Here is a 15,439-nt window from a genome sequence, read left to right on the forward strand (position 1 = left end):
TATTTCTTAGGGGTTAATTTCCCCGAGCAAGGAAAGTGTTTAACTGTTGAACAGCTTTTGGTTACAATCAGAAGACAAATATGTTGGCAAGGTTTTAAAGTATTTATTTGAATCATGATAGATTGTGTCAATAATTAGCAACCTTTTATAACCATTAATGCTATATTGAAGCCTAGAAGAAGACAAAGAGATCACAAGAAGCAGAAAGTAATTTTGTCACAATAATTAATATACAAAGTTCTGTCTACCATCAGGGCAATATGGAGGACGACAACAAAAGACAGGCTGACAGAAAAGTGATTCCACACTTTTGGAATCTAAATGAGGATCCAGCCCTCACAGCTATGGTGGTTCATTTTGTCAATGAAGGTAATGAATTTTATCATAGGTGATGTTTATAGACATTTCATCCTTCTCATCCTTAAGTATAAAGTCATAATCCATCCAGTTACTGATAGTTTCCATGTTGTATATGTATCTCGTGAGAGACAAGATTTTACATCATCCCGACTCATAGTAAGTGAAGGGTAAACAAGTGTCTATTAACACATAAATTAAATCCATATGTCCATAAGTTCTCTGGGAATTTATACATGATAGATAGGGGCATGTTTCGTACTAAGAAATGGTCTATTGTTTCACTACAGAGTTATGGCCCTTTATTGAATGAGATGTATATGATCTAGAAGCTTTGCTGGGATTATGTTGGTCAAAATACCAAGTACTGTATTAACCTGGCAATAAACACACTCCTGGTAATAAGCCCACCCATTTTTTAAATTTAAGTTATATAAAGTGATGAACCTATTATAAAAAGAATCTGATCTGTTATCTAGGAACATCGAAGTTGGGAAACAAGAAGGCAAGCCCTCCAGCAGATATTACACTGTCCGGATTAAGGTTAGTATATAAAAAGAACGTTGTTGTCAACTAAGCTCTCAACAAGGTTAAGGAAAGACCAAATCTACTGAAATCTAATTGTCCTTCTGTCTTTTCCATCCTCAGTAGAGGGTGGTAATAGTTATGTTGGTAGATCATTGAACTTTACAACCTTTGGTGAAGATTTAAGATGTTTCACTCAATCCCTACTCAGAGCAGTCTGTGTTTCTTAGGAAACTGATTGCTCCGTCCCTACTCAGAGCAGTCCGTGTTTCTTAGGAAACTGATTGCTCCGTCCCTACTCAGAGCAGTCTGTGTTTCTTAGGAAACTGATTGCTCCGTCCCTACTCAGAGCAGTCTGTGTTTCTTAGGAAACTGATTGCTCCGTCCCTACTCAGAGCAGTTTGTGTTTCTTAGGAAACTGATTGCTCCGTCCCTACTCAGAGCAGTCCGTGATTGCTCCGTCCCTACTCAGAGCAGTTTGTGTTTCTTAGGAAACTGATTGCTCCGTCCCTACTCAGAGCAGTCCAGTTTGTGTTTCTTAGGAAACTGATTGCTCCGTCCCTACTCAGAGCAGTCTGTGTTTCTTAGGAAACTGATTGCTCCGTCCCTACTCAGAGCAGTTTGTGTTTCTTAGGAAACTGATTGCTCCGTCCCTACTCAGAGCAGTCCGTGTTTCTTAGGAAACTGATTGCTCCGTCCCTACTCAGAGCAGTAGTTTCTGTGTTTCTTAGGAAACTGATTGCTCCGTCCCTACTCAGAGCAGTCTGTGTTTCTTAGGAAACTGATTGCTCCGTCCCTACTCAGAGCAGTCTGTGTTTCTTAGGAAACTGATTGCTCCGTCCCTCAGAGCACTCAGAGCAGTCTTGTGTTTCTTCAGAGCAGTTTGGGAAACTGATTGCTCCGTCCCTACTCAGAGCAGTCTGTGTTTCTTAGGAAACTGATTTTACAGACTGTCTTATCCATTTGTACAGAATATTCAAAGATTTGTCCTGAGGCAAAACACTTAAATCTAACATGTTTCACATGTCATGTGTTTGGCTTTCTGTGTTATTTTCAGATCTTACATTATAAGCCACCAGACCTCTGCTGTTATAAGGAGGCCTAAATTGACCTTGGCTGTTCAAGCACCAATTAAACATTCTTTATATTAAATCTTTAAAATCTTGTAATACTTCAGTGATGTTTGTTTCACTCATTGAAATTATGTCCCTTTTGAAAAAATAATTTTATTTCAAAGTTCCTTTTAGAAAACAGATTATCCTCTATAACCTATGATCAGGACCATAGATTACCAACAATGGAAAAATATCTAAAAGGCTGAATCACTGAATACAAGACTGTTATATACATGTATATAAGTTAAATTCACAGACAAATGATGTGAAATCTATAAAAAGAATGTTTTGTTTCCACAGTATACTACCTGCCCATGCTGTTGTCACAAATAAAAACAACACCATATCTATCAAGCCAATGGAGAAAGCTAAGATTCTGGTGAATGGTCAGAGGATAATCAAAGATACACAGCTCCACCATAATGACAGGTAAGTTACCATGGTAACCATTTTGTTGTCACGTTAATGCATCTCAAGATCAGTCAAGATACATTTCTTCATAAAGATAATTTTTGGAGAAATTTGTTTCATTGATAAAATGCAGAGGACATCAGCTGGTTACATGGTAGATTGTGTTGTACATGTGTTATATCCATCATAGTGTCCAAACATCCCAGTATAAATTAGAAATCTTCTTGATTGATTACTTTATGTTAGATAACTGTGATTGCTCATGAAAATATCACTTCATCTGAATGTTAAGAATTTATGTAAAGTTGGTCTTATAAACTGTTTATTTTGAACTTTTTTCTAGAAAGTTAAAAAAATGGAAAAAGTAAAGAAAGTAACTGAAATTCTATTGATATGTTCAGTTTGGTAAAATTCTAAATTTATTTGTCAGTCTACCTGCAAATCCATCGACAAATGACACATGCTCTTCAAAATTGTCTCATTTAAATTGGGAAATTTAAAATGCTATGAAATGTCTCGTTATCTGCTTGGTTTTTGGTATAAAATGTTCTGTATTTTGAAACAAAGATAAAAAATTGTTAATAAAATATATAATTACAATTCAGCTATAAATAGATTTAAATGGTTGACTATCCATTATCTTTAAAGAGAACAAAATTGATTATTTTTCCAGTTTTCGTAAAAATTGTTGACTTCGTTTTAAATGCAGTAATCTGTCCTGGAAACTGGTGTAATGTCAGTCTTTTCCTGTTACAGACTTCTTTTTGGTGCCAACAATATGTATGTGTTACACCATCCTCAAGATGAAGCTAAAAACATGAAAGAGGGCAAAAAAACTGAAACACCTACATTCGATTCTGCTCAAGAGGAGATTGCTCAGAAATCTGGTCTTATGAATGCAGAAGGCAAATCTGCAGGTACAGGGCAAGCATTTTATAATGATTGAAGTCTATCATGTGTTTGTTGATCACAGAGGAGACATCATAATTTGTTTATTATCAAAAACATCTCTGAGACCTAGATTGGTGAAAAGAATTTCATTTCTGAACTTTTGTTATTTGTTTTGAACACCAACGTTTTTCTATACTTGCTGAAAATTGTTGCAGACGTTGTCATTTAAGAGTTGGTAAGAGAGTACATTCTTTTATACAAGTGATTAATACACATTTTGAAATGCACTTTTTCAGCTCAAATACTTGAGTTGACAATATTTTATTTTGTCAGTCCACCGTTAATTGTTTGATGAAGGGTTTTTCATTAAAAATATCCGAGGTAATTGACCCGTTAATCCATCCATCTGTCACGCTTACATCAACCTTTGGTCCTTAAACAATTCTTGTTATGACTATTTTTAATAAGTACTTGACAGTGGATGGATCTTTATCAGATTTATGTTGGTTCATCTTAGTCCCTCTAAGTACTGTCCTTTTAATCTTTAGACAGATCAGAAAAGGATTAAAGATGGCCTTGTTAGATCTGGCCAGTTGGAATTTCAGAATATGAAAATAATATAAATGTTTCTTTCCCAAATTTCATATGAAGGTCCCCTTGGTCACCAAGGCTTGGTGCCTAGTGAGAGTATTGCATTGTTGATAAACTAAATGGCCAATGGGCAGCCATCTTGAATTTGTTCATTTCACCATGCTTTACAATGCCATGCTACAGTGGCAGGCGAGCTTCTTGGATTTGACAGTTAAAGATTACTATTGCAATTTCTGAAGACAAATTATCAAATTTCATATAAATAAGAGCAATTTAGAGTATAAAGTACAAAAAAAGAAAATTTCAGACTTTCAAGGTAAGAACATACAATACTGTGTTCCAAGATCCCTTGTTTGTGAACACACAATTGATTATTTCGTCTTAATCTAGGTTCTTTTGTTTTGTGTTGCAGTAGTGTGTTTTAAATCAGATTGACACAGAAAATTCAAAATAAATAATAATCATTCTGAAGTTTTGTAAAATTTCTGAAGTCTAAAAATCATCTTCTGTCCCTTCTGGCGATAAGACAGGTTGGTGGATTTAAAATTACATAGTTTTTTTACCTGAGGATCCTACTTATGATTACCTCACCTGTTCATACCTGGAACACTCAGACGGAACACTCAGACGGTACACTTAGATACGCAGACGGCACACTCAGATGGAACACTCAGACGGTACACTTAGATACGCAGACGGCACACTCAGATGGAACACTCAGACGGAACACTCAGACGGTACACTTAGACACGCAGACGGCACACTCAGATGGAACACTCAGACACTCAAACGGAACACTTAGACACTCAGATGGCACACTCAGACAGTACACTCAGACGGCACACTCAGACGGAACAGACACTCAGATGGCACACTCAGACAGTACACTCAGACAATACACTCAGACGGCACACTCAGACGGAACACTCAGACACTCAGACGGAACACTCAGGCACAACACTCAGACGGAACACTCAGACACTCAGACGGAACACTCAGACGGAACACTCAGACACTCAGATGGCACACTCAGACAGTACACTCAGACGGCACACTCAGACGGAACACTCAGACACTCAGATGGCACACTCAGACAGTACACTCAGACAGTACACTCAGACGGCACACTCAGACGGAACACTCAGACACTCAGACGGAACACTCAGGCACAACACTCAGACGGAACACTCAGACGGAACACTTAGACACTCAGACGGAACACTCAGACGGAACACTCAGACACTCAGATGGAACACTCAGACGGAACACTCAGACACTCAGACGGCACACTCAGATGGAACACTCAAGTACTCAGACAGAACACTTAGACACTCAGATGTAACACTTAGACAGCTTTCTGTGTGGTAGATAATTTGTTTACATGTTGTCAAGATATGACACTGATTTGACAAAGGTTGTGGGAGGATGGATGTGGTACCCCATTAACAAATCCTATCATTATAATGTCATAGATGGACCTCTAACTATCCAACATATTCAGTAAAAGGGACCTAGAGATGTACACATATATACACCATGTAGCATCTAAAAAATCAGATTGCAAAAACTAAAGTTTGAGGAAGGAAACAACTGCAAAATAGTTTCTTAAGATCAAATTTATAACCAACAAATTTAAAGTTATGGAGCATCATCCTATTGTGTAAGTATATTTTATTGCCATGATACAAGTATTCAGGGAATGAAGAAATTAATCAGATAATACTATATTCTGGGGTAAAATTCCCAAAACTTTTGACAGGCAGCGTGTGTAGTGTATTAGTAACAGAGTTACAGTTTTGAAGGATTTGATATACACAGAGATAATTGTTAATCAAAGTTCATTGTTGTCGGTTATATTCCTTGGGATGCCAATGATACACTGCAGCTAATTATATATAGCACATGAAAGTATTGTCACTTCCAAATTTTAACATATACACCAACCAAGAATTATGTTAATAGATAAAACTATCCGAAAAAAAAAAGGAAAATTAATTATCAATTGAAAAAGTAATCCCAAATTATGTGTATGATAACTAAAGTCCAAAACATGATTAAAATTAACTTTTTAAAAATTACTAAAAATTCCTGTTTTAATTTTTCATCATATCACTTACAGATTTTAGATAGACATGGTACACAAAAAAATATGCTTGGTAAATACTTCTGGACCAAACATCAATAGAAACACTAACAAAAAAATTATAATTTTGTTAAGCCTTAAAAGAATCAAAAAAGAAAAACAAAAAACTATCCAACCCCGGAAGGTAAAGAACTTGATGTTATGATGATTATTGATTAACAATTATCTCTGTGTATATCAAATCCTTCAAAACTGTACAAAAATGTCTTTTTCTGTGTGTTTCCCAACTCACTTGTAATACATTAATTACATTGTCCCCTTGAAGAGATTGGATATGCTATAGTTATGGACCATACAACTTATGTTTGCCTTTTTATATGAGGCTTGTGATTGGTTTAGTGTAAATGTAACTCTGATTCTGATTGGTTGGTTCACAGAGGATATGATCCTCCAGGAGGAGGTTGTCCAGATGTTACAGTTAGTGAATGAAGCTAATGCTATGTCAGAGGAGCTGGAGAAAAAGGTCAAATTTGAGGTTGCCCTAATCTCACCTCAGATACATGGCAAGAAGAATGGACGTACCATGGTGAATATGTTTATGGGTGTCAAATGTCAAAAAAGAATTGTTGAGAGTTGGAAAAAACATTAAGAAAATACCAACATGGCAACATAATCATAATTCAAACTCAAATTCCATAAAACTAGGGCAAAATAAGAATAAAGGAAAGATTTTAAAGAGACTCCTGAAAAAGTACAAGAATAATAAGACCAGGTGTTCTGGAGGAGTAAGCATCTTCTGCTTCATTGATGAAATCCACCATGTAAACCTTGGTTAATCAAAGTAATTAATTTCACGTTCTCAAATGAGAACAAAATGTCAACAACAGAACAAACAGAACAAAGATATCAATTTTCTTGATTGTTTTGTGACCAGGCAGTTTTATTACATTATTATTTTGTAAATAGGAGCAGATTTGACCTTAAACCTACTTTATTTGTGAGCAGCAGTACATGTTTTAAACTGTGGGAGTGATCTGTCAGTAGTAGAAACAACACTTTCGATTTCTTAGATTTCTGGTGTATCAAAAACAAAATTTAGAAAATCTCAGGAATTATGGATAGAAACCAGACCTAATTTGGCTAATTTTACTATCAATTTTGTTGATTGCTCAGGTATATCTGTTTCCATGGAAATGGATGACCTTAAGTGTCATGATATGACTTCTAGAGAAAATAGCTGTCAATCACCAGTGCTAGCTTTGTTCAGATTTTTTTTAATTATATTAGTATGATGTGATATCCTTATTACATACCTTGTTGTCTGATACTGAAACTATTTAACTTTTGAGAATGGACATGATTTATTTTCTAGGTAATGGTGAAGATGGTCAGCCAGGTTAACAATAATTATTGGATGTGGGACAAAAGCAAGGCTATCAATCGCAAGTCTCTCATGCAGGAGATTTATCAGGATTTTGTATCTGGTGACGATAACTGGGACGTCCCTAAGGTAACACAGTACATGTCAGACCAATAATGGTCTTTAATCAAAGGGTGTTTCTTGCGACCCCTTTTTTTTTTATCGAGGTTATATTACAATTTGTCATATTTAGTTGGTACTAGACATGAGAAACTGGAGTTATGTAGTTGTAACAGTAAACTAGACATTTCAACCTGAAAGATTTCAGTTTGCTTGTAGGATTTGCCATCCGATGAATAGCCAGGGTCATTTTGAGACAGGGTCTCTTTGTAATTGCTGGTGAATACAATGTACAACACTGAACAACATATAGGACGCTTGTTGTATGTCATTCTGAGCACTTGGGTAAAGTGACTTTCCCAAGGAAACCCCTGCAACATTACACACTGGTCACTTTCTCATCTTCCTTACAAACAAAGATCACTTTTGTGACCCCTAAATTCAGAAAAAAAATCTTTTTGAAGGAACGTGATCCATTTTGGGAGCCTGCTGACCAGGAAATCTTAATTGGAACTGCTCACCTCCACCTAATGTCGCTGGCCCATTTACTGGACATTGAGGAGACGCTGGCCATCACAGACTACAAGGGCTCAGAAATGGGTAGGGGCTTTGATATCTCTTGTGTTGATAATATTGTCTGTCACTGAATCAGTACACTGTTTCACACTGTTCAAGGCTGATGCTGTATAAATACATACCAGGGGTATTTAAACTTATTTTCAAATAATTTCATTCAGAACTAATGTTTTGGTTTACAATTACTTTCTGTGATGATCTCGGGGATCTGAACAGACATAAGGGGAATGAGGTTAAAGGTCAGTTGTACTCAGTCTTGAAAAAATTCCTTCATAATATATCTGCAAAATCACATAAACTACCTGAGTGTTGGGAAGCAACTGTTGTATAAAATGTACTACATCAGCAGTTCTGTTTTGTACACATATATATGTATTGGTGATGGGAACATCTCTATAAAATGATACTTCCTACTGATTTCATGTTCATATGGTTTTGTTTTTAACAAACATATCGTCTGATTAAATACAATAGGTATATATGAATGGTGTTATTCCAATTAAAAGAGAGTAAAACCACTTAAAAAGTCAATATGGAGCATGTCTTTTAGATACTCATTCATCTTCATTTCATATATTTTGTAGATACTGCATGATTTGGGTTTTTGAATGTCTTGTGAATTTGTTTTAAAAATGATAATTACAAAGATGGTTTTTTTGTCAACCATCATGAGATGGTGAGCTATTCAAATCACTCTGCGTCTGTGGTCCATAGTCCGTCCTTCCATCCTTCTGTAAACAGTGTTTGTTATTGCGCTTTCTTGAGAAGTGCTATGTGAATCTTTCTCAAATTGCTTATGTAGGTTCCCCCTGGTCCCGCTTGATTGTGGGACTAATCAAATATTCATAATGACTATGACCATCTTAGATTTTTTCAATGGAGATTTTTTTATCGCTTTTTCTTGAAAAGTACGTGATGGATCTCTCTTAAATTTCATGTTTAGGCTCCCTTTGGTCTCTAGTTGTGCCCATGTAAATTTGGGATTGATCAGAAGAATAAAATAGCCGAAATGTGGCAATCTTAGATCTTGACTTTGAAAGTTGTTATCGCTATTTCTTGAGAAGAACAAGATGGATCTTTCTCAAATTTCTTGCATAGGTTCCTTTTGGTCCCAAGATGTGTCTGCCCAATTTTGGGGCTAATCAGAAAAAACAAAATGGCTGACAAGTGGCTATCTTAGATTTTTTTCAATGAAGTTTGTTATCTCTACTTCTTCAGAAGTACTCGATGAACTTTTCTTGAATTTCCTATGTAGGTTCATTGTGGTCCCTCGTTATGCTAGTTTGATTTATGGACTGATCAGAAGAAACAAAATGGCTTCCAGGTGGCCATTTTGGATTTGGCAGGTAAAGATTATAATTGCAATTTCTGCAAAGGAATGTTCAAATGTCTTATCATTAGGAGCAAAATCAGGGAAGAGAAGAGAAAAGAAGGGAAAAGATCCAACTTTCAAAGAGCGGATAAAGATCAAACAATGGTGGGCACCAAAGTCCCTCAAGTATCTTGTTTAACTAAACAGGTAAATATTGTAAGCCTGGCTGTTGTATTGTTACACTTACATTTTTACAGGTCATTTGTCTGTGTTTGTAAAGCCTTGTACTAAGGATTACAAGGATCTTGGTGAAGATGACTTCGTTGATGAACCAAATGAGCAGATTGGTAAAGATATCTACTTCATTCTCAAAATTGAAAACTGCAGAGGACTACCACAAAACATTGCAAAGGTGATTGATCATTTCCAAATCATTTCTCTCAGATCTCTTCTTTAAAATTGACATAATGGTCCTGTCACATATATAAGATGGTCTGACGTGTGGCTAAAAGTTTTACTTTTGACCTTAATTACTCAAATTTGAGATAAATACAAGTCCCTTTCCTGAATGAAAGTGTCTTTTACCCATATTTTATGTCACCCTATAAAACAATATTTGCATGGGCAAGCTTAATTAAAAGAAAAAAAAAATGTTTCCAATTCATGATTTACGTTTTATTTGATGAAGATGTTGAAAGATAATTTGGTATTTACTGGTTATGTTGTTAGAAACCCTGAAGGTAAGACACAAGTCAACCTGTGGCTTTGTTATGATCAAGTTCTTAGTTTAAGAGTCAAGGCCATTTAATGTTGAGAATTAGAAATAATTCTCTGTGAAAAATGGGTCAATATTCATATTCATTTTGTATCATATACAGATCATTAAGTATCAAAATTGTTACAGTACTATTGTTTGATGGAGAAATATAGTGCTATATATAAACATAATATTAGAAATTCACTCACCAACATGTTTTCATATAGAAAAAACCCTGATTACCTCCCTTCACTTAGCAGTCTGTACATTACAATAACGTGCTTGTTTTTCTTCTCCTGTGAAATGTGTTATCTCACTTGATGACATATTTGATTGCTGATATGATTTTTTTTATCCATTTCAGAGTTGCTGTAAGTACAAATACTATAATGAGGACAAGTATACTGAGACAAATGAGGTTGAAAGCATGAATCCAGATTTCAACTACGAAAAGAAGTACAAACATTCACCAGTTACCAAACAAGTAAGTGAAAAAATGTGATCATTTTGTGAAACAGTACTTTTATTTCTGAAGGGTCTTCTTGATTACATGCTGTCCTGTTTTATACATCAATAAACCTAACAAGGTCTAGCTAAGATTACAATATAATCTGGGAATAAGTTGGATTATATTGCAAGAAAAAACAGATAAAAATACATTGGGTTCATGGCTCTCTATCAACAGACAGAAATAATGACTTTAGATTGTCATTCAACTTTCCACAGATAACCCTAATCAATATCAATTGGTTAAAGTCCTTTGTATTATATGATCTCATTACAGTGTGTTATACAAAGGAAACAAACCGTGGTAGTTGATCATTCTGATGTGACTCTCAAATCACTGACGAAAAAAAAAGAAAATCTGCATGGATTTGTTCCAATGGGTTAATGTAGATTTTTGGGAATATTACCCATTGTGGAAAAAGGGAAATGGTCGGCTTATTTTTAGGGGAATGAAGAAATTTCAGACAGTCCTGTTGTTCATAATACAAAACAGGGATAGGGAAAAAATATATGACATAGGTAAAAGATCACAGGAATAGAATATGACATTGATGAAGTAAGATTGATATTTCTTTTATATGCAAATTTAAATATATATATGCAAATGAACTCTGTTTTGGGAAACATTTGTACTGTTTTTTTTCTTGATGGGGAATTTTGTTTACATTCAGAGGCAGAAGCATTCTACTTGTGAAAATCTACCATTTTCCAGTAGTAAAATTTGTCTTTATTTTTTCCTTGAGTTAGATATTTTCAATCCATGTATCATTTAAAAGAACTGATTGAATTGGTACACAGTATAATCTTAAATTGTTTAACTTGAATTGTTCCCTCTTTGCCTTGTAGTACGTCGACTACTTGATTGAAAGTGCCATTGTGATTGAGGTTTGGGGTCGACAGAAAGATGATTCCCATGGAGGTACCACAAAAGGTGCTGCTCCTAAACCTGCTGATAATACTGCACAGAAAGTAAGTCATTAAGCTACAGGCATTTTTTTCAAAAGTTTGTGAAGATCTTTTTTTGAAAGAATTATTTTTTGTATTTCATGTTCATTTCTTAAAACGATTTAATTAATTATTTTTTTCAGAAAATAGATAATAAGACCTCAGCAAACAACAACAAAACTAAGCCAGCACCACCCCAAGTTGCAGCCCCTGTTGCTAAACAAGACACTAAGATGGTTATGGAATTGGACTCATACAAAAAACGTACGACTGAAGCGGAAGGAAAATTGGTAAGTGTGTCACCAATGTTGTCATCAAATGACTTGTATCACATCTCTTTTTGACCTTTTACTGTGGCACAACCTGTAATTGTGTCAGAGTATGCCATTTTCACTCACTAGGAACTAAGCACCAATGTGTTCTTCAGAGAGGTAATTAAAACATTTCATTTTACATTTTAGGGAAGCATTCAAAATCAGCTTGCTGCAAAACGACAGAATGGGCAGACAACTATAACGGTAGGTTTTTTCACAATTAGTAGATGAGATACTGTATGAGGGGTCTGAGGTATATTACTATACAGACTGTATGAGGGTCTGAGGTATATTACTATACAGACTGTATGAGGGGTCCGAGGTATATTACTATACAGACTGTATGAGGGTCTGAGGTATATTACTATACAGACTGTATGAGGGTGTGAGGTATATTACTATACAGACTGTATGAGGTATATTACTATACAGACTGTATGAGGGTGTGAGGTATATTACTATACAGACTGTATGAGGGTGTGAGGTATATTACTATACAGACTGTATGAGGGTGTGAGGTATATTACTATACAGACTGTATGAGGGTATGAGGTATATTACTATACCGACTGTATGAGGGTCTGAGGTATATTACTATACAGACTGTATGAGGGTCCGAGGTATATTACTATACAGACTGTATGAGGGTGTGAGGTATATTCCTATACCGACTGTATGAGGGTCTGAGGTATATTACTATACAGACTGTATGAGGGTCCGAGGTATATTACTATACCGACTGTATGAGGGTCTGAGGTATATTACTATACAGACTGTATGAGGGTCCGAGGTTTATTACTATACAGACTGTATGAGGGTATGAGGTATATTACTATACAGACTGTATGAGGGTGTGAGGTATATTACTATACAGACTGTATGAGGGTGTGAGGTATATTACTATACAGACTGTATGAGGGTATGAGGTATATTACTATACAGACTGTATGAGGGTCCGAGGTATATTACTATACAGACTGTATGAGGGTGTGAGGTATATTACTAACAGAAGTAGGGATTAAGGATACTTGTTTAATTATCAAGAAAGATTAGAGATGTCAGGAATGCACTCCTCTAAAAAGTAAACGTATTCCAGAATTCAAATTTTTTCTGAAGATGATTTTCTTAAAGGTTTTGATTTAAGAAAGTAGATTAAAAGAAAAAAAAATCAACATATTGCCGGTCGACTTTTTCTGGTACAGGCAATACTGTATGTTTAACATGAAATAATTGATTTCCACATATCATTCTCTGTGTTATTTTATGGTAACTCTTTCAAATTTTCATCATTCATTGCAAGGTAGGTGTATAGCATTTGGACATTAAGAAAAAAAATTAGATGAATGTGTTTCATTTCAAGTGATTTAATGAGCTTTAAACTGTATAGCAAGCGAGAAATGAAAATGACTGAAATAATTTCTTTTCAGATATCAGATTTGGATAGTGAAATTCTATAGTATATTTTTCATCATTAAAAGAAAGAGGAGTTCTCTTTGCTTTAAATTTTGCAATTTTCATCCAAATAGCCAATTTTTCCAAGAACACGAAACAAGCTAAACTATTTGTTTTTGGGTTCTGAAAATTTAAGAAAATGGTCCGCCACGTCGGAATTCATGAATTTGAAATCTGAGCTTTGTGGTAATAATTCATGCAAAGTCTACCCAAGACTTTCAGACTTATACTCAGGAGAAGTACATATATGTTATTAAGTAGAAAACGTTGAAACTGTTGACACTATAAGCTAATTATACTGTCAATTATGTTGTCAAAAAATAGTCCACAAGTGACATTTTTTCAAACCGTCAACAAAAATCCCCCTTTTGAAGTTTATTAGCACAGCTATAGATACCAAAGTATAGGAGAACACAAAAGTCAAAGTGATCCAGTTGAAATTCATTTTATGTTGAATTATGTCTTAGTTCCAGTCAAAGGAATGCATCCTGTTATCTTCATTTGATATATTTTATATTTTTTTCACTTTTGTTCTAGATTGAAGAGCTCGAAGCCATACTGGGTGGAAGTATGACCAGTAGTGGAAATGTGAATGGTATGAAAGAGACCAAGAACAGGAATGAGAACCTGGGAGAAAACACCTCTAAAGCATGTGTAATTCAGTAGGATCGTAAAAACTTCGATAATCCAGTCACGAATGACATTGAGGGCTAGGGTGTTAGTGATAACTTATATTATCGTGGGTAAATTGTATTGTACTGTAAAAAGTAATCAGGCTTTTTGGTGCAAATAACAATTTCCCAAATAAAAAAAAATACTAATTTCTCATTGACTGATAACAAAATACATTTAAATGTTAAGCAAAAAGTGAATGTTTTATAAATATTGTAAATGCAAGCATCCGTAACCTGAACCATTGAATTACAAAATGTGTACTGTATCATGCAGTTATGATAGAAAAACGCACAGTAAAGAATTTTAGAAAACTAACTTTAATGTATGTATCAAAAAAATGTATAAATATACAACAGATATTTGGAGTGAGTTGTCTTAGTCAGCTATGCAGCAGACATTTACAGTCACCATGTTGAATATTACAAAATTCTCCATCTTAGCACCTACACATATATTTTTGTATCATGTCTTTTAAATATCAAAATCTATTGTTCTAGTCTGTTATTTTTGTACCATATACCTGGGATATATTTTACTTATGTAGTGTAGGTAGAGGTATAGCAAATACTGAAGAATACTATGTAGTTCAATTATAGGTTCAGGTTTAGGAAATGTAGAAGGGAGTAAAGTACAATAACCCGGGTAGTTTGATGGTAGGGGTATAGTAAATACCCGGGTAGTTTGATGGTAGGGGTCTAGTAAATACCTGGGTAGTTTGATGGTAGGGGTATAGTAAATACCCGGGTAGTTTGATGGTAGGGGTATAGTAAATACCCGGGTAGTTTGATGGTAGGGGTATAGTAAATACCCGGGTAGTTTGATGGTAGGGGTATAGTAAATACCCGGGTAGTTTGATGGTAGGGGTATAGTAAATACCCGGGTAGTTTGATGGTAGGGGTATAGTAAATACCCGGGTAGTTTGATGGTAGGGGTATAGTAAATACCCGGGTAGTTTGATGGTAGGGGTATAGTAAATACCCGGGTAGTTTGATGATAAGGCTGTAGTAAATACCTGTTAAGTTTGATGGTAGGGGTATGGTGAATACTGGGGTAGGTTGATGGTAGGGCTGTAGTAAATACCTGGGTAGTTTGATGGTAGGGGTATGGTGAATACTGGGGTAGGTAGATGGTAGGGGTATAGTAAATACCCGGGTAGGTTGATAGCAGGGGTATAGTAAATACCCGGGTAGCTTGATGGTAGGGGTATGGTGAATACTTGGGCAGTTTGAGTGTAAATGGATCAAGATTCACTTAGGTGATAAGGAATGTTTACAACCTTAAAGAATTTGTGATAATTTCACCTTTCGCTATTTGTAGTTACATTTCATATAGGAGTATATATATGAAATCCTATTTACCAAGTATACTTTTACACAATTTTATGTACAGTCATGGTTTTTCTGGAATTTTTTTATCACTATTTTTTATGAAATCATATGGAAATGGTT

The 15,439-nt window shown here is 35.2% G+C and overlaps 1 protein-coding gene across 1 annotated transcript in view; it reads left to right on the plus strand.

The window, feature by feature from the left end:
- The window catches only part of LOC132558740 (kinesin-like protein KIF28P), a 42,039-nt gene extending 27,954 nt beyond the window's left edge, over positions 1-14,085 (plus strand). The window contains exons 12-24 of the mRNA XM_060223335.1: positions 255-369; positions 837-900; positions 2,298-2,426; positions 3,165-3,325; positions 6,411-6,559; positions 7,346-7,483; positions 7,918-8,053; positions 9,599-9,753; positions 10,463-10,582; positions 11,452-11,574; positions 11,694-11,840; positions 12,012-12,068; positions 13,854-14,085. Of these exons, the coding sequence (XP_060079318.1) occupies positions 255-369; positions 837-900; positions 2,298-2,426; positions 3,165-3,325; positions 6,411-6,559; positions 7,346-7,483; positions 7,918-8,053; positions 9,599-9,753; positions 10,463-10,582; positions 11,452-11,574; positions 11,694-11,840; positions 12,012-12,068; positions 13,854-13,982 (1,623 nt within the window). The 3' untranslated portion in view covers positions 13,983-14,085. The remainder of the gene's footprint in view (positions 1-254; positions 370-836; positions 901-2,297; positions 2,427-3,164; positions 3,326-6,410; positions 6,560-7,345; positions 7,484-7,917; positions 8,054-9,598; positions 9,754-10,462; positions 10,583-11,451; positions 11,575-11,693; positions 11,841-12,011; positions 12,069-13,853) is intronic.
- Positions 14,086-15,439: the final 1,354 nt, after the last annotated feature.

Source organism: Ylistrum balloti, unplaced genomic scaffold (assembly GCF_031769215.1).
Source record: "Ylistrum balloti isolate Yb309-2 unplaced genomic scaffold, AGI_CSIRO_Ybal_v1 Utg370818, whole genome shotgun sequence".
In the NCBI taxonomy this organism is placed as follows: Eukaryota; Metazoa; Mollusca; class Bivalvia; order Pectinida; family Pectinidae; genus Ylistrum; species Ylistrum balloti.